The 23,819-nt window shown below is 40.3% G+C and overlaps 1 protein-coding gene across 1 annotated transcript; it reads left to right on the top strand.

The window, feature by feature from the left end:
- Positions 1–3,765: 3,765 nt before the first annotated feature.
- LOC147881452 (uncharacterized) lies at positions 3,766–7,554 on the top strand. Its single transcript, XM_087370020.1, has 7 exons — positions 3,766–3,951; positions 4,036–4,082; positions 4,177–4,266; positions 4,346–4,461; positions 4,572–4,652; positions 6,793–6,889; positions 6,997–7,554. The coding sequence occupies exons 1-7, from the start codon at positions 3,876–3,878 to the stop codon at positions 7,111–7,113; spliced, it is 624 nt and encodes a 207-aa protein (XP_087226146.1). The 5' UTR covers positions 3,766–3,875; the 3' UTR covers positions 7,114–7,554.
- Positions 7,555–23,819: the final 16,265 nt, after the last annotated feature.

Genomic DNA, 23,819 nt, shown 5'->3' with positions numbered 1-23,819 from the left:
CCCTCCTCATGGGTGCTTGCATCTGCATTGACGAGGAAATATTTAGGATCCAATGCAGCACAGAAGTCCGAAAGAGGCGCAGAGAGAAGCAGATTAAAATCGTGAAGGAAGTTTTGAGTGGGAAGCTTTTGTGCCATATGCCAGGACGGATTTGCAGCAACGGAGTTGGCAATTCTTCATGTCTGTTCACCAAGCAGGGGCAAAAAGGGATCAATCACAATTGCATGCTTGTCTGGCAGGTATGAGAAGACCGCTCATCGTCCTGGAAAAGGCTGATTTTGAGTCACGCAGATTGGGACTACTGCACATACTTTGCTGATCTGTGTAGGATCTTGCATTGTGCATTGCAGGCTAATTGAGATCCGAACAGTTCTTTGAAGAGGGTTCTTCCTCCACTCAGTTGATGTTGCTGCTAAGATTTGAAGCAAACCGGATGCACTCTTCGATCCATCTATGTCTACTACTTACAGAACGGCCAGCTGCAACGATAAGCTCTGCGAGGCTCTTCCACGGATGAGCTGTGATAGCACTTGTCGGCACTGCTCCACACGGAACGACTCTTTCGAAGTTACAAAACTCCATCCATGGGGATGGTGCCTTTCTCTTGAAGCTTTTTAGCTTTATATAATTTTGGATGAAAGAAAAAATATTGTTGAGGAACAACGCTGATTAGCTACCCCGTTGAGTATCACAAACTTCTTCTCAATGGCCGGTGCAAGAAATCAATCTGATTTGTGCTTCTCCCCTGGGCTTCTCTCTGTGTGCACATCTTCTTGTATTAAATGGAATCTGCCCTTGTCTAACCTCTTATGTGCATCTTCACAAGAGCTTGCGGATTGCAGCTGCAAGTTCAACCAGAGTTTTGTGAAGATGCTTCCATAGATTGACAGCGGAGCTCTTAGAATTTGGATGGCTTGGAACACAGCGTTGAACAAAATTTGTCCCTCTTTTCTCTTCATTCATGTAGCGTGGATGTTCTGGATTGCATCGTGCCAAGATGTCCCATGCGAGCTCCCACCAGAAAATATTGGCTTTGTGCAACATAAGAGCGATTTCTGGGCATACGATCGAGATTCGAAGAGCTGGGAAAAGGTTGATACCACCCAATTTCTCCGTGGCATCCGGTAAAACCATTAGTTGAAGGCAATCCACAGTCACAAGATGCAACGAAGGGCATGCCATCACCTGTTGTGTCTATCAGAAAGAGGCTGTCCATTCTATACGTATCCGAGACACCTGTATGGTTTCAGGCACTGAGTAGCTAGACAAATAAAGTAATAGACACTACGTGAAGGTGATCTGCATCATCGCTACCCATCCTGATATTCATGAGAAGATTGTGCAATCGACTAACATCCATCCATGGTCATGTCTTCGAACGAGCCCAAACAGCGAGCTTGCGATCCTAGAATGGATTGCAATGCTCCACAATTTAACGACCCTCGACAGTCCATGGAGGCTCAAGAATTTGCGCAGATTGCATGGAAGAGAGAGTAGCAGACAGGGGAGAAGAGGAGGGATGAAGATCGTATGCGTTCAACAAAGAATCCTCGGACGGGGAGAAGGCAGGGGTGGAGCTGGAGGTCCTCAAAGGCTAGTAGTCTCACGAGAGGCTGGAATATCACCGAGTCATTCTCGTCAAAGTCCTAGCCTAACACTTCCTTCCCGTTTGGTCTGCAGACCCATCGCAGATGCATTCTCCAGGCGAGCATGGAGTTCTCAACAAGAGGAGTCTCGAAAAGCAAATTCTGGCATTCCATTCAGTACATCTACACGGGTTAACAATGAGGCACGACAATTTCAAAACTCCACATGAGACGGTGCCCCCGGTAAGAACTTCAAAGGAGAGTATAGTAATGTAGTTGGGCAAGCAATCCATTGTTGTACACGATAGACAATGGGAACGTGACATAACTGCAGAAAAAACAAGAGTCAAAGTTTCCTTCCGTAGGACTTAAATTTCCTATTTGAGGGAGCAACGACCCACATGAGATCCAAGTCAAGGAGGGACTCGCGTGTGAAAAGGTCCTTCTAGTCCTCGAAAGAGGCCAATAGCCAAGATGACTCAACTAAAAACTCTACAGGGAGAAGAGGTGAGGGGGACTTTGCTGAAGAGACGAGTGAAAATTTAGAGGCTGAAGTATGCCCAAAAGAAAGAGACACAGGTCTTAAGCAGAACTCTTTGATTTGATCATGTCTACACATTGCTCAATTGGCCACACAATATTAAGCAATGGATATCACAAAACGTTTAGATCCATAGTCATCACGTACATGACGCTGCAGGTGAGAGCTTGTACCTTATGGCAAAGAAGAAGCAAAAGAACTAGCTTAAAGACTCTTTTGCAAAGGTGGCCAAGAAAGAAAGGTTTAGCATTAATCAAAGTTACTTTGGTTCTTATAGCACCTTTCAAAATTCTAAGTGACAAGGTGGGTCCTTATGGAATCAAAATCTAAAAGTTTTAAGGAACCATATTTTGAGGAATGTGAGGCGGTTGTTTAAGGCATACATGATATACCTTTGATAGTGATGTACCTTTAAAATTTTGAACTTGGGCCTTGTGCGGATGTCAATTTCCACCAACAAAATTGATCTCATTGTCTTTGCATTGTTTAGCTTGTTCTTGACAATATTTAAATTCAATGTTTGGCTCTTTCATCTTTGGTACTCTAGACAGGTGAAGATTGGAAAAGCTGGCTCCAAGCTACTTTCTCACCTTGATGGCTCCAATTTGTTTGCAGCAACAAAATCTGGAGCAAAGAAAGTATTAGCAATCGCTCGTGATGATTTTACTACGATTATGACTATTGACATTCATGTAATATGCCAATATCTTATCCATTCGTGAGACTTATTCTTGACGTTAACATTCTCGACATTTATATTCTCGGCGTTAATATTCTCGGCACCCAGGGAAGGGTCGTTCCCTTAGATTATAACTCTTGGGGAAGGAAGCGCGCCGCCTCCTTGCCCACACTATGTGTGGTTATAATAATTATATATTATATAATATTACATAAATATATTCAATTGCTCATCCATTCAAAATCACTTGTTTTCAATCTCATTTCTTACAACATTCCTATCTTTTGATGCATGTTATTGATGCTCGGGAGCAAGAAAATCTAAGCTGGATGCAAGATCGAAGGATGATGACACTTTTATTCATATGTTGTACTCCATGTGACAATATTGTATAGATTTCAATGAAGATCGATTCATGAATTTGTTGGACTTCAGCTTCCAAAATTTGTTTGATGTATTTGTTGGAAATATGGACATCATGAAATCAATAATAAATCACCACCCTTGACATTTGCAGGGAGATCGGGTCCTAATGGACCCTGTGTCGCGTCTCGTGTCTACCATTTTACTCATTTGTTTTTTCCCTAAAAAATTTGGTAAAATTATAGGATTCAGGTTCAATTTTGATTTAGTACTTACATGCTCCACGATGGAAAGTCTTGCTATACCAGGTTATCAACCAAAAACCAGTCACGATTGTAAGGCTGCCTCCTGCAATTCTAGTTTCAGTTTTCGAGTGAAACACCAAAATGGGTGACTGTTTTCTGTTTTTGAGTGAACCCTGCCTGGCTCCCTGCAACCACCCGCCTCCCCCAAGACATACACGCATATACACATAAAGCAGGTGTTCACCAATGAGCCTACAACATTTTCCAGGAAAAAAAGATTTTCTGAATTTGGTAAAATGTGCGAAAATGTAGCTAATTATGAGGAAAGACCTTCAAAATTTTGAAATGAAAGCTGCAAAAAGAGCCCTTAATGACTTGGAGGGTAAGTTTAGGGTTGCACTCTCTCCATCATCTTCATCTGCATCTTCATCGTCATCCTTCGCTCTCCTACCGTTTTCCTTATGGCTCCTCAGGCTCTGTCTCCCAACCTTAAGCTCACAATGACCGATATCGAGCGTAAGGTCGACATGTCCTTAGGTAAGCTCCCTGCTCTCCTCTTTCTTGTTTCTTTGCTCACATTGCCGAGCTCCGAACCCGAATTAATCCATTTTTTGCCTGCAGACGATATCATTAAGATGTCAAAACAAAAGAAGCCACGTCGTGCCCCGGTAATTTCATGTTTGTCTCCTCTTGCCGTTTCCTCTTCCATGGCATGACCTAGACTAAGCTTCCGTTTGACGTCGATGGATGTCTCATATGCAGATAAAGAGTAATAATGGCAAATTCGCCGCTCAACCGAGAAGAGACACATTGCAGAGAGCAGTTGCATTTCGTTCCTCAGCTATTCGACAGGCATGTATCTTCCACGAGAAATTCTTTTGGTCCAACGAAAGAGGCAGCTTTAAGCTGATGATGAGTCTGTCTTGCACAGGGTAAATTGGCAGAGGCCAGAGCACGCGGTGGGAATTCCACATTTGTTGCTACGAAGGCTGCAGCCAGGCGAGCTTCTTCTACGACTGTCACTCCGACGGTGAAGCGATTGGGCGGGTAATGAATCTCTACCTGGCGAGGAAGAGATGTTTTCTGGAACGTTTCGTTTCGAGGGATGTGAATGTAGCTCTCTGCTAATGAATCTGTTGGCCCTCTTTAAAATGCAGGAAACCAATCCAAGGAATCATACGCCCATTCCCAGTTGCAGCGAAAAACTTCAAGATATCGGCTCCCAGTCGAGTGAGCAAGTGAGTGGTTACTGTAGTCTAGTTACGAATAGAGGGCAAGGTTTTGATGCAAAATGCAAGTGTGAAATCCGATTTGTCAGAAGGGTAGCTTTGTGGCAAGCCTTCAAAAAACACATTTCGCTTCTACTCTCATGGTGTTTTGCTGCAAAGGGCTTTTCGTTGACTGGTACTGTTTGTTACATGTTCTTAAAGTTGGCCAGTTTGCATTATATTGTCGGGTGCTTCTTTTGCTCTGTCGTTTGTTTGAAACAAGATGCGCTTTCCACTTTTGCTCAAATTTCAGAAGTCAATAGTGACTGGGATCCATGTGGTGACGAAACTAAATTAATGACGCAGAGCTTGCAAGTCATTCAAGTTGTTGATGCTAAGATTGCTTTTGTGTCAATCTGCAAGGATTTCAGTGCTCAATTTGAGTCTTGAGGGTAGTAGTCTTGAGGGTAGTATCACTCGATTTATAATAATATTACTTGAAATTAATCAATCAATTACACTTCGGAATACTAGAGATTCACCTCATTAAGAATCGTGTCATACATACATAACCATCCCTCATTTAAAGATTCAATTATGTCTCGCCTCTAGGATTGGAGTGCCAATTCGAGATATAAGACTCAAGACTCATGGACATAAGTCTAGGGACCTTAATAAGGATGATCAACAATTTGATATATTGCACTAATTGTATAGGTAAGCTGGTAACCCAAAGGTAAATACCCAAAGAAGAGTGTCTTACAGAAAGCCTTGAATCCATCAGAGAAAGGCTAGAAAGCTCTGATAGAAGGTGAATCAACTCTTTTTCCATAGGTCCGGATTAAATTGATGTGCTAGAAATCAAATCTACATGCATGGGGTTCTAAATGACGAGTTCCTTGCATCTGCAAAACTCAGTGATTGAGCTGGAAAGGTACTCACCAGACTGCAGCACTCAAGTTGCTAACTAGGGAGGCTCTAAACCAAGTTCTATGTAACATCATTGTAGGAGTACTGTCACCTTGTAAAGGGAAAGTTTCCGTTGAAGCAAATGGCCGCCATGTGCAAGTGTCACACTCGAGCTCACACTCGCGTGCAGACATGCATGCGCATGTGTAGAAGCAAAATGAAATTGTATTCTCAGAGAAGACTGAAGTTAAGTGGGAAATTATGGGGATTTTATAGTGGTCCCATTCATATGTATCCATATAAGGCAGACGCTTTTCAACATACTTAATTTTCAGACTTTCCATTGCTAGTACTTTCAACTTCTTGATGCCAAGGATGGCTTTTGTTCATTTGTGAGAAGACTTCAAGCCTTGAGGTATAATTCTACTTGGTAAATCATCCTGCAGCAGTATGAGGTGACATTACAGAGCTTATTTCTTGCTTTTGGTGGCCTATCATATGGTTGAGTGGGTCACACTTTTTGAATTCTGATTGCCCTGGCTATGTGCTTGTGGAGATATATGTTGTCTGAAAACTGCTATCTGCCATAGTCTTGTATGCCTGCCTCTTTGCACTGGACTCACAAGTGCGGGGGTGGCTGAAGCAGATGTGGTACAGTTGTGCTTGGTTGTCAGTTCAAAACTGAGACATCTGTAGTGCATTGATTGTGAAAAGGAAACAATGACTCCTAGTGCTAGCAATAACATTGTCCTGCTTCTGAGGCAGTTAATGAATGATTGATGAGGAGACAGATATTATATTGATGGAGTGGTTTAAATTAGTGGCGAGCCATCAATTTTTCTATCAAGCCATTCACCCTTGTTCTATTAAGGTTTCTTTGCTCGAATTAACCTAACATTTGAAGTATTTTTCAAATTTCGTGACAGATTTAAGTAGATTGACTGCTGAGCATATGATTTTTAAAAAAATATGTGATTAGACTGTTTTTCCCCTCAGTTTTGTCCTGACCTTGAGATAAGGCCTTTCAAGTTTGCAATATAGACAGTCAAGCGTTGGTTAAAATTTTCCAACAATATTCTTTCTTGTTTTATTGTGCATGTATTGTATGTCAAGGCTCGCTTGTTATATGTGATTGACCTTGCAAAAGGCCTTTCAAGTTCACAGTGTTAGAAAGTTAAGTTTTTGTTAAACTGATATAACAATATTCTTTCTTGCTTGTTTGTTTATGGATTGTATTTTAAGACTCACTCGTTGATATCAGGAATGGAGGCAACAGAAGGCCTTTGGCACGTTGGACAAGCCTTTCAAATAAGGGTACGGTAGCTCCTTCTCAAAGACCAACCTGGGGTTTGAACAAGGTATTGAGAACGTTTTTATCCGCTTTTATTTGCTCTGCCTGTGACCAATGATTTTTCTTGTAATGTTGGACTGGTCACTTATGCCTCGCCTTTTTGTATCTGAAAAGGTGATTGCTAATAGTCGTGGAAGGGAGGTACAAACTCTGGACTCTCGTTTTGCAAGCATGAGGGAGGAACGCCAGCTGCACTCTTATTATTCCTCTCGTGCAGCCTGGAGGAGATGAGCAGCATCTGCAATTGATTTCTATACATGGGGAATATTGTGGAAGGGAATCCACAGAGGTCAAAGTTCCTGAGCCCATTTTTTTTGTATACTGGAGTTAGAGACAGTCTCGACGTCAATATTGTACATACTTCTTAGAGTCTTTTCATTGAATAGTCTCTGTAGCCTGTTCAGCAGTGTGCTATTGAATGGCCATCATTCTCTGAGGTCAATTGGCACAGTTTATTGGCTACACTTAGCGGGGAGGGCTTGAAGGGCCTCTACAGCTGCTTTCTACATTGCATGCGTTGGTAATTTTGGGTCACAATTGTGGGAGTTAGCTGAGGCTGTCTTTGGGTGAGTCGAAATGTTTTGGTGGATCACGATCCTTTACTGGTCCATCTGGTGTAGAGCTATCACTCATTTGCAGTTATAATGCATTCCCTGTGTCATTGTAAACAAATTTGGTTACTTTGCCAATGCATGCGAGCAGCTTGTTTCAAAATTACATGGATGGTCATACATACAGCAGCTGTCTACATGTTTCAGTTCTGTTCTGGATTTTGTCATTCCTTATGCTGCAGTTGAAGTTTCTCAGGCATTTTGTTGTCACAAGTGACTCGCAAGAAGGGGAGTGTTTCTGTATGCATGAAGTTTGTGATCTTGAGGATCAATGCTCTCTCAAGTAGCATCGGGAATCAGTCCGTCGTTTTGCCACTTCATTTGAGGCACCTGTGGTGTTCACTTTTAGTGATGTTTTTTGAAATTCTTTCAGGGGATGTATATGCTCAGAATGTAGCCCATTGGGAATGCACCCTTTTTCTATTCCAAGTGTGTTTTGATGCAAACTGTGATGTTCGTTTGCATTGATGGTCTTCATACACCCTTTTTTAGAGTACACGTCCACCCCTTCTGATCTGCGGGCTTTGTCTAATTCTTATGGTTTGTCCATACCACGAATTTATCTTTTGTTTTTTTGAAATATCCTTTGCTCTTCTCGCTTTTTAATATTGAACCATGGCAAAGCGTAAAGAAACAGTTGTGATATGGTGGTTGAATCTCTGAACTTTGAAATATTATAAGCGTTACAGTAAGACCTTTAGATGTTTTTGGTGTCTTTGAGGTCCTTTTACTGCACTGTTAATGTGATTTTTCTTGGTTGGCTGCTGCATCAAGGTTGCAGGTGCTTAGTTCATCCTATTTGTTTTGGCCCACAATAGCGAAATAACCTATGTTTTTCACTAGGTTAATATTTTGAGAGTATAGGGTAATATAGTCTTCACAAGCCTTTGTATAGCTTGACCAGAGAATGTGGACTATTTGAATTCTCCTTTAGTGTTAGCCTTTGTCATGGCTGATCTGCCCTTCACCTCTGGAGTGCTGATGAAAACTCACTAGGAAGACCTTTGTATCACTGGATGCTCAAGTATGTGGATATGTATGTGTGTTCATACTATGGTCTACGCCCACTGTCGGGCGCTAATGATGCCGGGGGGATGTCATTGTAGCTAGTCCCTGCTATGCACGATGGAGTTTATGTTTTTCAACCTTGTGAATGTCATGAGATTGAAACTGCACTATGCGTTGTGCTTTTAGAGGATGTGTCGGGCATGTTCCTGGATTCATCTATCTATTAATCTTCTTGTGGGCTAAGGGCTACTTATTGATTGTTGGTTTTGGTGAGGTGACCTCATGTGGAGAGGGTGATGCATCAATTCTTACAGGAGTTTAGAGCAGCCCTTATTTGTGATTGAATTCACAAACTCCCCTCCCATGCACTGAGGCCCATGGTAGGGTAGAGGAAGATGGAAGAATCCAAGGGGGTGGGCTGGTAGAGCATTGAGAGGTCTTAGTGTTGCATTGGGTCAAGCTTCATTGAACATCACCCTTTCCTCTCCAGTATATGAATGTTAATGCATATCTCCCCCCCGTGCCCCGGCGGCAGCCTGTGGCTCTCCTGGTTAGTCAACCACTGGATGGACCATTAAAGGTAACTATTTCACCAGACTTGTAAATTTTGAAGTATGGGTGGGTTGCCTGTATAGATTTGTTACTGATGGAAACATTGTAGAGCTATCACTCATTTGTAGTTATTATGCTCTAGTAATTTGGTCAATTTGCTGATGGTAAGTACAGGTGGGTTGTGAGTAATTTTGTTTCTGATGGAAATGTGGTAGAACTATCACTCATTTGCAGTTTAATGCAGTGCCAGTACCATTGTAGATTAGTTTGGTCGTTTTGCTGATACATGCAAGCAAACTTGTTTTCAAAACTAAATACACATCTGGCAGCTGTCTACATGATTCAATTCTGCTCTGGATTCTGTCATTTTATAGGATGCAGTTAAAGTTTCAGACATTTTCAACTTTACGTGCAAGAAAGGATGTGTTTCTGTTTCTGTATGTATGAATGCTTCTTTTATGACCTTGATGATTAATTAGGCTGCTGTCCAGTTAGTAGCTTATTGGGAACCAGTCTGTACTTATTGGAGGCACTTTGTGGTTTCATCCTCAGTGATGTTTTTTGAAATTCTTTCAGGGTATGTATCTGCTCAGAATTTAGCCCACTAAAAGTGCACCCCCTTTTCCTATTTTCCAGTGGGATTTTTATGCAAATTGTGATGTTCATATGTAGTGATGTTCTTCATATACTTTTTTCTGGAATAGATGTCAACCCAGGCTGAACTGCAGATTTTGTCTACTTCCTAGGGTTTGATTTATATACACTGCACTATTCTTTTGAACTACCCTTATATTGCCCCATGCCTAAGAGTAGAGGAAACAGATGTAATATGGTGGTAAATGTCTGATTTGGATGCTTGAAGGGGTTCCAAATGTACTTGTACAATCTGACCTTTCGATGTTTTTGACATCTTTGTGCTCTGCACTTTCATTGAGATTTCTTGATTTGCTGTTGCATCAAGGAAGGGAAAGTCTCAGTTGTTTTAGACTTGCTTTTTGGATATACAATGGCCAAATCGCCTATGCTTTTTGCCTTGTTAATCTTTTCGAGTATAAGTTAAGTGTTTTCCTACCTATGGTTGAGGCTTTAATATTTTGGGTCTTGATAAGGTGCTCCCACGTGGGGAGCGTTATACATCAATTCTTCCAAAAGCTTAGAGCAACCCTTTGGCTGAGGGTTTTTTATTTTTAGTCTTGATAAGGTGCTCCCATGTTTGGAGTGGTACACATCAATTCTTCCAAAAGCTTAGAGCAACCCTTTGTCGGGGATTGAAAGCCCAACCCGAGAATGCATACCTAGCTCCCTTGCACCACAACATTTGAAAGTATAAGGTGAACTAACAGATTGGATTAAATGATTGTGGAAAGTAACATAAAGTGATTGTCTTTAACATAGTCATTGTTATAATTTGGTTTTATTGAACTCCTACAAATAGACCTCATAATGATGGTCTTACTCTGATGTGTTGCTACAAAGCATAGGTGGTACAAATTTGCTATCGCTTTTTAGAGTTTGTGAGTTGAGAAGAGAAAATGAGAGTGTTAACTATTCATAATAGTTAACTACAAGTATACCTCATGATAATAGTCTTGCAATGACATGTTGCTACAAAGCATAGTTTGGTGTCGTCGTTGGAGTTTAAAAGGAGTAAGTCTTAAACAGTTGTAATAGTTTGTTTGAGCTATCTCTAACGTAGCTATTTGGGATGAGTAGCTAAAGGATAGGTCAGCAAAGGAGAAATAGTGTAAATAACCTCGAAAGTCAAAAGCTAGGAACACAATAGCTTTTTAAAATCCATAGATTCATAACCTTATATCTCCATGAAGATCAAAGTCTACAATTGCAACATGTGGCTCATGGAGAGCACAGAAAGCCAAAACATTCCTCTAGGATGCTTGTCGTAAACAATGACATGGGACATTACACTTTTGGCCTATGCTTTATTCATGTCACAATGAAAATTTCATGGTTGATTGAGCTAACTCCTTTAGGGCCTTATTGCATGCAGGAGAGCAGAAAGAAAATAGCTATTTTCCCCTACCCTTTCTTTTCTTTTGTTTTCTTGAGAAACATTTGACTTGTATCAAGGGACTCGTCAGGCCCAAAAAGCAAGAGACCAAATTACCCACCTGTGGCTTACACTAGAGTTTGTGTAGCATTTTCTATGTCTCAATCTCCCTTATTTCACATCGTCTTTGGGTAACCAAACACAAGCTACTCCTTGGGTTTCAAAATCACACTTGTATCATGTCATAAGGCTTGAAACAGCCAACTGAGAACCATTGATGTGACACTTCTCTACTATTGATGTGACGTTGCTTTATAGCTAGATTGTTATGTCATGCACCAAGGGAAAAATGTCCACCGTATGCTCTTCCAAGGGAAAAACTCCAAAATAGCCATCCATATTTGCTCCCTTTTTGCCCTCCATGACATAAGCCTTGTAGCCACTATTGGTATCTAGCTTCACAAGATTTTAAGAAATTGCAAGAGAGCATGATTGCTTCTGGGCACTGCTTTGATGGCAGGGCAAGGAAAATTAGTCAAGAAAAAAAGAGAAGTTGAAATTTTCAAAACCTAACCGAAATTTGTTAAAAAGAAAAAAACATGTTAAAGAACACAATAAGCAATTTCCAACTCATCAATTGAGCATTTTGGTGAGGCAATGCTAATAAACCCCTAACCTTCTCACATCAAGCACTAGGATGGATCCATTTTGATGTTGGTGAAGATACATGGTTGAGTTAAACTATTGGCACAATCTACTGTGGATTATAACCCATGTATAGTGAAACTCAGGTATTCTGATTTAACTCAACCAACCAATATATACTTCAAAGTTGATGTTAACATGGCATATCTTTTCCCCACTGACATACACACCAATCTTGTTTAAATAGAATATCCTCATGTGAGTTGTCCATTGTCACCTCCATCCTTGGGATGGTTAGTAATCTTTTGACCTACTGTTTCCTCCATCCTTGGGATGGTTAGTAATCTTTTGACCTACTGTGTCCTTGAAATTGATGCTTCAATTGTAGACACAATGCATCATTCAACCTAAGCACGTCCAAAAGATAGCAAATGGTACCATTACTAGAGGGCATAACTCTTTTTTGAGGATACACTTCAATAAACCAGAGTGTAAGCAACCTATAGACTTTTTTGTGAGTCTTGACAAGGAGGTTGGCATAGCCATTATAGATTAGCCTCCCACTTGCATTAGAGTATTTCTTGAATCTAAGATTTATCCACCTCCCATGCAGCAAAAGACTCTTGGAATATGGGCCAACCTCTTTATGTGGTGTGGACTAAATGGAAATGAGAAATAGAGAAAAGGGGGAAAATGGGCCTTAACACTAGATGACACGTGGCAATTGGGGGGCTTCAATACTCTCATAAGCAAAAAATGAATATTGGGGTCCTAGGCAAGTTGAACCCCTCTCCAATATCTTGTCGGCCTTTTTACGTCTTGGAGAGGACATTCCATGGCTAGGAGGCAAGGGTGTGGGACCCCTTGTACTAGTGCGCCAGATGTCCCTTCTAGGGACTCTATAGTGGTGTCAGAGATGTGGCAGATTCATGGACTATGTGGCGACTATTGCATGGCTAACGCACGGGAACTTTCTCTAGACTGAATTGATATGGCCTGTCATGGGATCTGGCAACACGTGGTGGATTAGAGATGTTTGTAATGCATGGTTGTGGTTAAGTGCAGCATTGATTTTGGCAATGGTTTCTTGCATCAACTAGTGTTTGTTGGCTCGAGTGGCATGATGCAGACATTGGTGTGCACCTTGGGATGTCTTGGTAACCCCATGCAGTTTGTCTTGCGTGACCCTTGTGTGTTATGTTGTCCTTTATTACATCAACCATAATTGTGGAAGTCCATGGCTTGGTTATGGTGGTGAGGTGGGAAACCAAAGGGCTAGACAAATGCTTGCATAGGTGGAATAAAGGGCTCGGGTCTAGGAGTATTCCTAGGCCTAGGCATTATTTAGAAGTAAGACCCTTCAAGGGCATTATAGAAGGGTCCATTCAAGGACACATGGCACCTCGAGATGTAGTCACATGGTAGGCACTAGGCTAGGTGGAGTGAGAGCTCTAAAAAGAAAGGGGTCTTGAAGACAAGGCGAGACATAGGAAGACTCGTAAGGAGAAGAAGGCTAAATGGGAGCACTGGAATTCATGGATAGGCGGATTTGAAGCTGAGAGCCCTCCTTGTTTACAGTGACGTATCCTTGGTATCAGAGCACGGAGTGCTTAGTGCCATAGATGGAGAGATGCTCTGGGAGGATGCCTCTTTAAAGATTTGTGACAACCAAATAACACTTACCTGGTCACAGGAAGCACCTGTTGATCATGTTTTTCAGGGGTGGTGTTTGCCATTGAGCCAATTGTGAGAGGACCTTCCAGCCAAGAATCTCGCCCACTTTAACTGAAGTTTTCTGAGATGGTTCTATCTCATTGATTCAAAGATAGAAGAGTAGAATTTGGGCATATGCTAGACGGATTACTCTTTCCTGCAAGTTGCACTTTTTGCTATGTTGTCTCGGAAGTAGTTACCTTACATTTTTCGTGTATCGTTTACCTCTATTTCAAGCGATATGGGAGCTATAACAGTTTTGCAAAGCTTGCAAATGGGATGAAGATTTGTGGTTGAAGATCCTTACCAATTACTTTCTAGGTGAGAAGCTCTCTATTGCCACTGTAAACATCCATAATTTTTGCATACTCTTTGCCTAGCACAAGTCGCCATGAAAGTGAAGCACTCAAAGACCTCAAATCTTATAAAGAAGAGGAAATGGTTAGAACAATACATGGTTGAAAACTTTGCAGCTATCAATTGTCTTCGTCGCTCCTCCATTTGAGGTTCTGTAGGCAACATGGCTATAGAAGGTAAAAAACAAAGACTAAAGGGAGCTACTGCAAATATATGCACTTGCTAGGGCAACCTTAAGAGCAGGTACATCTGGAACAAAATACAGAATCCACATCATCCAAGGTATTAAGCGTTTGGAAAATGCCACCTCATCAAATCTTTTTGCCCCCTTTTTGTCTCTAAGGTTCATTTCCCTTCTTTTTTCAAAAATCCTAAGGGCCTTTCCCTCCAAATTTTCCTCTTCAAATACCCCAATCCTTTAAACCTCTCCAAATTCAAAGCAAAGGATCAAAGATTAGGATCTAGGAGATTCGATTTTTTTAAAACTAAATTGAACAAAAGACAAGGATTTGAAGAGAGCGCATTAGATTCAAATTCCAATTCCAAGACCTCGAACAAATACCAAGGAAGTGGGCATCGCATTTTTCTCTCGATCAAGCTTTTTGATTTGTGCATTTAGGAAAATTCTAATTTTTAAAATGATGATTCCACACAGAGATGGAAAGATAATTGAGAGCGAGTAAAGGGTGAGAAAAAGGAAGGCTATAGTTGAAGAGGAAATACATGAGGAAACCCATGAGGATACTATGGATTCGGAGAATGTAGACTATGGCAATTATAGAATTTTGTATTCATAATTCACAAAACTAGAAAACATAGAAATACAATTAGAGGCTATTAATTGCTCATTAAAAACTCTAACTGAAGTCATTTCCAAGTTATCCTCTTCTCAATCAATAACTTCTAAAATAAAATCACAAACTCCTCCCAACCAAATTGAGGCAACTACTTCTTGCCTTAAAGAAACTTTGAATATTCTTAAGCACTTAAAACCACCAATATTCAATGGGAAGAAAATTAAAGAAACAAGGACGCCATAAATGCATTCTTGCAAAAATGGCAAGACTTCCACCGACTCAAGAATACCCCTCCCGAGAATCAAGTCGTGGAGGCATGCCTTTCCCTTGGAAACAAGGCATATAAATGGGGGATGAGCCTCATGGAAATATATAGAATTCCAAAGTATTGGGGTGAGTTTGAACAATCGTTCCTAAAAGAATTCTTACCTAAGTATTGGACCGAGTTTGAACAACCTTTCCTAAAAGAATTCTTACCTAAATAATGGGCTGAGTTTGAACAAGCTTTCCTAAAAGGATTCTTACCTGAGAACGAGCTAGAAAGTACTGGGAAGCATGGGATAATTGTACTATGGGCAAAAACACTTTAGTCTTGTATATAGCAAATTATAGGAAGGCAGTCGTTAAGTTGAAGCATTTGATAATTGTAGTATGGGCAAAACCCCCTTTTTTTCCCTCTAAAGGAGGGAAATGGATCTTGCTTCTTTATCTCTTTTCTTTGGATTATTCCTCCATAGTGTGGGTGCCTCCTTGCAAACCTACGAATGCTTTGTACCCATCACTGGCACACTCAAAGTAAGTCCGATGAGCAAACTTGAATTTTGTTGAGGAACAATCTCAACATCATGTGATCATATGTGCAAAGCACTAACACAAAAGAGTGCTAAAAAGGAAAGGGTTGGAAACCCTAATCCCTAACCCTAAAGGGGTTTGTGTATATTCTTTATTTTCAACTAAATCTAGTGTACAGTTAATCATTTGTGGTGTGCTCTCTAGCTATGCCCTCTCTCCTAATCTCCACTCTTTCCTCTCCTCTCTTCATATTTGTTCGTGGTATCAAAGCTCCCTTGCCTTCCGCTAAGGCATCGTGATCATTGCTAGAGTGTGAGAGATCGAGAGATTGAGAGCGATTGAGTGTCCTTGCACTTTCATTGAGTGATAGAAAAATTTTCGTCCATGAGATGTATTCTTCTTGAGCCAAACAGGTTTCACTTCATCCTTCCACAAAAGTGAGTGTTTCTTCCATTTCAATAGCCTTTGTGAGAGTTGTTCATAAGTTATTTTTCTTTAGGGAGAGAGAAAGGTAGGCTTTGAGCTTTGAAATATTTCTATTCATGAGAGAGAGAGAGAGAGAGAGAGAGAGATTATCCAAAGAGAGAGAGAGAGAGAGAGAGAGAGAGAGATTATCCTTCACTACTAAGAGACCTATCTAGAAGTAAATATTGACATAGAAGGTCATAGAAAGTTGTCTCTGATAAACTAGGAAGGCTTGCATAACTATGAGCCCGACAGGCCCAATTGCAGTAAGACAAAATACAAGTACAACATGATTGAGCACCAAATGAAAAACTTGGTTCTAAGAGGAAATCCTACGCTTCAAAGTGACTAAAAAGGAGAGAATTGTTAGAGGAAATAAAATTCTTGCATTAGAAAATAAATTGGCTAATCTAAAAGAGAATTGATTGAAGAGATCAAGTACTTGAAGAAGAACTATGACCATTTTCCTGTCCCCTCATTCTTTGAATGAGTCAAGTGAAATGAATCAGAATGGGACTGTATGGAGATGCAGACGGGGCTGTAAGGACGTACGAAACGTGGTCTTCCTAAAAAATGTACGAAGATGCAGACGGGATTGTATGGAACTACGTGCAGAACTGTGCGGAGGTACCTCCACCTAACCTATCTATTTGTACGGGCGTACGAAAGCGTGCAAACGCCGTACGGGGACTGTACAGGTGTACAGACAGAAGGGGAGGCTGTACGGAAACCTTGACGAGGCTGAATAGTAGAGGTCGCACCTCTCTCTCTCATGCACGCAAACACACGCACACACTCTCTCTCTCACGTACTTGCTATATGCCACAAGTTCCCATCTGCTTGGACCACTACCACCATTGTGCCCATATACAAAAAAAGAGATCCCATGGATACTGGGAATTACTGCACTCTTATTATTGGAAGTCTACAAAGTAGGTGGAGACTTTTTGGCACCTCGATTTTCCTCCTCAATAATGGCCCTCAGAGTGAAGATGTGATCAAGGGTGGAGTGTTATCATTAGAATCCTGCTTGTCCTATAGCTTGTTGCCTATGTGCCTTTGTGTGACTGCTGCTGATCTCCCTCTCTAATACCGAACCATAGATTTTGGCCAGAGTGTGACCAAGTGACGTTGTCCCACGTTCTCGCATGATCAAGAGACTTCAGGAGATGCAGATTCTTGATTTGGGGAGTGATGAGCTTATACGAGTTGGTCAAAGGGAGAGTTTGGGTCCCAAGGGTCTATCAAAATGGGTTGAGAGCACTATCAGATTGAAGCAAGGATGCCCTTTTTCACTGACCCTATTTGGGCTCTACATTAATGAGATGACATCTTTCATTGACTGCCTAGGAGGCAGAAAAGATATTGCTATATCTAGATTGCATAGTCCTTATGGTCATGTTTGTAGTCAAAACGATCGGTGTGATATGAATAAAGCCATTTCTTGTGTCAGAGTGTCAAAATTCTATATAATTAAAAAGTTTTGGTTTGACTTTTCTATTGAAAACTTATAATTGGCTATTTTTAACTAGAACTAGGAGGCGTTATTGGAATAAAGGTTACCGTTGTGTCCATCAAGACTTGAAAGAGTATCTTTATAATTGTCTTGTGAAATAGTTTAGAGATCCCAAAGAGCTAGGTGGGGCTAGGACACCTTGTTGGCATAAAGGCTTTCATCAGTCTTAAGAGACCAAAATAGTATCTTCATGATTTTCTTTTGACATGGTTTGAGAATTACATATATTATCATCAACACTGGTGATTAAAGAGACATGAAAGGTCTTCAATATTAGGATCTATTACATTATTAGTGTGCTTGCCTTGGTTGTAGTGCTTGTGTGGAATGCAAGTTTGGAATGCTTGCCTTCAAATACGCAATGCTTTTTATGCATGACCAAAGGGAACCAACAAGTACCCCCATTTCCAAAACGAGAAGATGCTTTGAAGGCATGCTTCTAATTAGTAATTGCATTGGTTTGAAAATCAATGATTTGAAGGCTTTTTTTAGAATGCAATTTTGAAATGATTACCTTCAAATAAAAAATGCATCCTTCCAATCATTGCATTGCTTTGAAGATGTGTATACTTCCAATTAGTCAAATGCTTCCAGTCTCTACATTAAATTAAAGATTAATGCAACTTTAGAATACTATAAATATGCAACCACACAAGAATATATCATTTGAAGCCCTTACCTTATTTTCTTGAGCTCTCATACTCCTCTAAATCCATGTCCTAGAACTGTGCCAACTAACCTTCTTTCTCAAGTGATCACAAATCAAGGGTTGTGTTATAAGTGTTGCTCAACATATGTGAGTCTTATATCATGTGAAGTTACACAAGAGTTGTGTTATATAATGTTCTAAAAAATGACCAAAAAAATCAAGTCCCCCGAGCTCAACCCAAGAAAAGCTCGCAAAAAAATGAAAAAGCTCGCAAAAAATAAGCACCCATCTTCTTCCATCCCCTTATGCTTAAGGGACTCCTTTGGAGGCACTCTTGTGAGACTATAATGTCTCATGGGAAAAAGGGATTATGGAGTGAGACCATAATGTCTATAGAAACTAGCTATTCTTGATTAATATCTAAACAAATCTTTCCTATAAAAGTGGTTTGCTTACAAGTTATAATTTTCACTCATACAATAATATATGAAACTTCGATTGGGTGTCACCATAAAAAAGCCTCCCAAGTATAGAAAATACCTAGTGCACTACCCCATCACTTACCTTGGCCTAATGAGCAACTAAAGGCTTAATGTTTGACACTATGAAATCCAATCCTTGCATCAACGTATGCATCTTTTATGCAATTCAAAGGGATATTACTTGATTATTATGTGAATGTAATGGGATATTTTGCCAAAGTTTGATTTGGTAGCCACTATGGAGATGATATGGTCACCATAAAGTGCATTCAGATATTTTTCATATTTACATTGCTAGGATGGGCTTCATTCACATTGAAAGTTTAACAATAACAAGAAATAAGAAAGAAATACAAGCATGGCATGACATATAATTATAAGGCTTCAAAATAGGATGTGAGAAATGTTTCAAACATGGCCTTTCTCTAATTAGACACCAGTCTTACCCTTTTGAAAAATGGTTGTTGTTGCTATAGCTCCAAAACCTGTATTATGCCAAGATGAACTCATTTTGACCTTGGGCATGATGAACAAGAAATGTTAAGAATTCTAAACTTAAGTTATTTCTTCCTCAATATACTTGCACAACTAAATTTTATCTTTATAGTATTGCCTTTGTTCCCAAATGAAATACAATAAAAAATTTTCACACTAAAGGCAATTCTACGTTAGAAATTATGCTTATTGGTTGCAATGATGCTCTTCAATGATGATGGTTTGTATTTGCTCTATGTTGGTTAATTCAATGAGCAAAGAGCTTTCTTCTGTATTCCAAGAAATACTTTTTTGATGTTGATATATAGAGAAACAAACTAGATTTTCACTTTGTAGTATTGGCATTTGTTCCCAATTGAAATGTCTTATGATATGATAAACTAATTTTCATATTAATGGTAATTGTACGTTAGAAATTATGCTTATTTGGTGAAATGATGCTCTTCAATGTTGATGGTTTGTATTTGCTCTGTGTTGGTTGATTTATTCTTTGGTACTCAAAGAAGACACAATTGATTTTTTAAATTAATTGTTTCCCTTTAATGCAATTTAAATTGTAGCTATGTATAAATGAGCCCTTCTAGCCGTTTGCAACTTTAGATTAACAAATTATTACATGCTTTTGTTTTCTAGGGGTCTGGCACATAAAGGATTATAGATGTATATGAAAGACTTTTAGACATAGATTGCTCTACATGTAAAGGGATAATAATAAGTACATAAAATCTTCTGATGTATTGCTACACTTGCAATAAAGTTTGTTCCTTGGCAAAGCTACAAATTACTAGCATGTAATGGTTGATAAGGCAAAATCCCATCTCATATTTACATAATAAGCATCAAGATAGATCAAAATATTACCTTTTATATTAATTAAATAGAGTAATAATCATATCAAAGCCTCTCTTTACCAGTTTGAAGTACTTGGTTTATTCAATATCAAGCATAAAAGGTCCATCTCAATTTACAAAATCTAAACCATTGGCATTGGTGCTTCACTGGTGACTAAACAAGCATTCTTTCCATGGTTTATTGCTTCATATTTGTAACTCTCCTAGATGTGCAAATGTTTCTTAGGTTGGCAACAATTCCATGGTGCTTTTGTTCCATTGCATAGTCAATGCTTGGACTTTAGTGGCACTAGTAAGGGCTTAGCTAGCCCTTTTGTTTTGATCTTTATGCTCATGGTTCTTGGAACAAGTGAAATCTAGGACACATTTTATTTTAAGCAATGAAATCTAGTAAGCTCATACAATCAATTGATCCAATTCCCACATTTTGCCATTCACATGATTTTCTATCTATTTGCATGCTCTATATGGACCTACAAATATCAAAATTTTGTATGTTCCCCATGACTGTTATGCTTTAAGGGTACACTCCTATGTGCAGTAAGAAATTATCTTATTAATTCTTGCTTCAAAAAACAAGAATGCACAATGGTGCTTGGGCACTTCCTCCTAGTATGGTGGTAAAGCAAGCACTTTTGGAAGCAAAAGAGAAAGCAAATGGTTTTTTAGAGCTAAGAAAATACAATTTTTTGTAGTATGATCCATACACGGCAATTTGAAACACAATTTAATTAATTTGTAAAAAATACACATGAAAGTTCACAAAATAGTTTCAATACTCCACTATAGTATCCCCTCTAAGGAGGCAATGCTTAACAAACACAACAAGGCTTTATAGAATGACACAAAAAATTGGAGATTTGATAATATAGATATAAGAGTTCCCAATTGGAAAAGCCGAGTGAAGGCATCTCTCATTTTAAGCAAATAAGTGGGCTGGTTTCATCTTCTTGTTAGGTCAAGACCCGTAATTGTGAAGCCTCAAAAAGGCATGTAATAACCTCTTCTTGCAATGGGCCACTTCAGTTCCCCATAGCTAAATCCAAGGTGATCTAGGGGAATCGAGTGTCCAAGGTGCTTGAACAAGTTGTCACCAATATTTAACCACTCACAGCCCTGCTTCTCCAATGTTGGCCCAGAGAGTTCACCTTACACCTACATACATCGAACCCAATATGTATCAGCATTGATGTCAAGTCGAAAGAAATGTGGGAACATGATGCAGCCACCCCAAAATTTTGTTTGAGGACCCACCACACATTGTATCAATCATTGCACAAGTAATTAAGCCCAAAAGCAAAAGGACATCAACGAATAACACACATTGAGGATCTAATGAATGGCATAAACCGATGTTCACTAGTTCTAAGGTTTGCACTGCAACCTTGGACAACAAATAGTGAAGCTTTCTTCTGTAGCCATCATGCTAAACGTAAGCAATAAAGCTGAGGTGCCTGAGTATAGAGACCATTTACTTATAATTATCCCCTCCTTTGCACATACGTAATGCGGTATCATCACTAGGAAAAGATTTGCCCTGCACATGATCAAGCATAACATTCCTGAGACACTCATTCATCAACTCGTGCTTTGGAGCATGGTTGAGAAACTTTTAAGGCAAAGAATGTTGACAATCCCTTGGTCCTCACTACCACTTGGTGAACCTCATCCTCTCTTTTCTTTTCATAAAATATGCTTCTATTAAGAAATATACTTCTACTAAGAATAAAACATCTTTTAATTTTGCAAGTTATACTTCTATTAAGAATTAAAGAATTGACCAAGAGAAAAAAAATACATCAAGGCATAAACACATCATGCAAAGCATCAGAAATCAGTAGTAAAGAACCACTCAAAATATGTATGCATATGAAAATTGTGAAAGAAACCAAGGTGGTATCTGAAAGAGACTGTTACATTAGCCATAATCATGGAAGCATGCAGCTTGGTTATGGTGAGGCATGAAACTAGAGGGATTGAGAGTGCTTGTAGAACCAAAGGCCAAGCCTAGGGCATCTTTATGTCTTAGGATTAATTGAAGGGTGCACTAACAGGCCCAAGAGAGAGCTAAATAATTATCAAAGGGTGCATCCATAGGCCCAAGAGAGAGCTAAATGAGTAAGTTCCAATGGACACATGGCACCACGTGTAAGCACTGGGGTTGGAGGGATATTTCTAGAGAGAGAGCTTCAATATGGAAGAAACAAGGGAACTCGAGAAGGGTTCCTGTACTGCCATAGAGGGATCAATCTAGGAATTGTGGCTATGTTTGTTCTTGTATAATTGGTACAGATCCAATAAAGAAAATGTCGAAACAAAGTGGACAAAGGAGCTGGAGGCCTACTTCATCCGCTCATTGAGAGGGACCTTGAGATGGATGGGAGTCTTGATGGGATTCACTGGCAGATGATCAGAGTGGCAGGATCTTTGGGGAAGGAGTGGCACATTGACCCTCCCAATATTTCAAAGCAGGATGCCCCCAGATGGTGCCTCTGGTTGTGGGAGGGTAGACCCCTAAGGGAGGTCCAGTGGGATCCAAGAGAGTGGTTCTGGACCTCCAAGGGTGGCCTTGCTAAGTAGATGGATGAGATGCCCTTCTTTTCCTACACCACACGGATTGGCACGAGGCTTCATATGGACTCTTTGAGGTGGACCTCTCGAGGGAGTGGCAGGTGACCCAGAGAGTGCCATAGGATGTCCATCCCAGGTTATGGTCAAGTTTGAAGCCGAGGAAGATATCCTACTTCTTCTAGCTAGCCACCCACGGAGGCTTGCCCATCGAATCGTGTTTGGAGCAAATGCGAGTGGAGGGGCAATGCCATTGTTGCTCTGGTGGTTTCCTGGAGATGATTCCGCACTGGCTTTGGAGCTGTCGCAAAGTAGCGAGGATCTAGATGGGAGCCCTCAGGATCATGAACCACATGTAGAGTCTTTAGAGGGACTACACCTAGGGGATGGTGGCCTGGTTGACAGAGAGAGGACGCACGTTCTATATTGATGAGATCTCCCCAGCCTCCCGGATACAGGGTCAGAGCATAGCGCTCCATGAGGCGGTCCCTCCTGCCAGTATCACTGCGTGGAACATTTGGGTGGCTCGTTGCAGTCTCGTGATGGGTGAGCATCAGGTTCCACCCTCGGCTACCATGGTCGCCATCTGGCAGGATATCATCTATACTCTATGCTCCACCTAGGAGCGTGGGACTCCATGCTTTAGAACGACTATTGAGCGGCGTGCTCGATTCTGCAAGGCTTGGCCTGTAGGAGTCTTCTACATCTTCACTCCGTGAGGGATTCACTGGTTGTATAGTCCCCCCACTTGGTTGTTAGCCCCAGTACCAGAGATTCCCTAGGCAGTGAGCTGGGTTTCTCTGGAACAGTCTGGTTTTTCTTTCAGCCTTTTCTTGGTTTTTTTTCCCATACTCAGTAGAATAATCACTCTTAGGTTTACTTTTCACATATTTTAATATAGTTGGTAGGACATCTATTGTAGTGGATTGAACACTCTCAAAATTTCCACATTGTCACCTATGGTTTTGTGAGTCTTTGAAGGATTACAAAGCATCACTTGTGGCCATGATGAAATGAATAATATTGCTACTAGTATAATGTGGGCCTACCTTTGCAGTTTCCTAGTTTGTCACTATTATTTTGAAGAATTATGATTTACAATTTGTATATATGGGGAACTTTAGGAACATTTAGCATGTAATTGGTGGATTCTGATGTAAGGTGCGCCAAAATATGGGTCTCAAACTACCTAGCTTTAAATATACATGCTAAAGAAGATGCTTAGTGACTTACCAATAGGAAGACTAGAGAGAGTTTGTGCTTGCCTACCTGGTGGGAGATGATCTATAAGAATTCAAATCAATGTGTCCTTGCCCACTTGAGGGGAGCGGTGATATAAATGCCTTGTTGCCAAAATGTGGGGCCATGGAGCTAGATGTGTGCTTCTCATGAGGATGCGTCGTAGTAAGGAGCGGAGGGAAAAGAAGG

This window comes from Dipteris shenzhenensis, chromosome 31 (genome assembly GCF_047967505.1).
Source record: "Dipteris shenzhenensis isolate YYH24624 ecotype China chromosome 31, Dip_SZ_1.0, whole genome shotgun sequence".
Lineage (NCBI taxonomy): Eukaryota > Viridiplantae > Streptophyta > Polypodiopsida > Gleicheniales > Dipteridaceae > Dipteris > Dipteris shenzhenensis.
The sequence above is the reverse complement of the archived record's forward strand: the minus strand, read 5'-3'. Positions and strand labels throughout refer to the sequence as shown.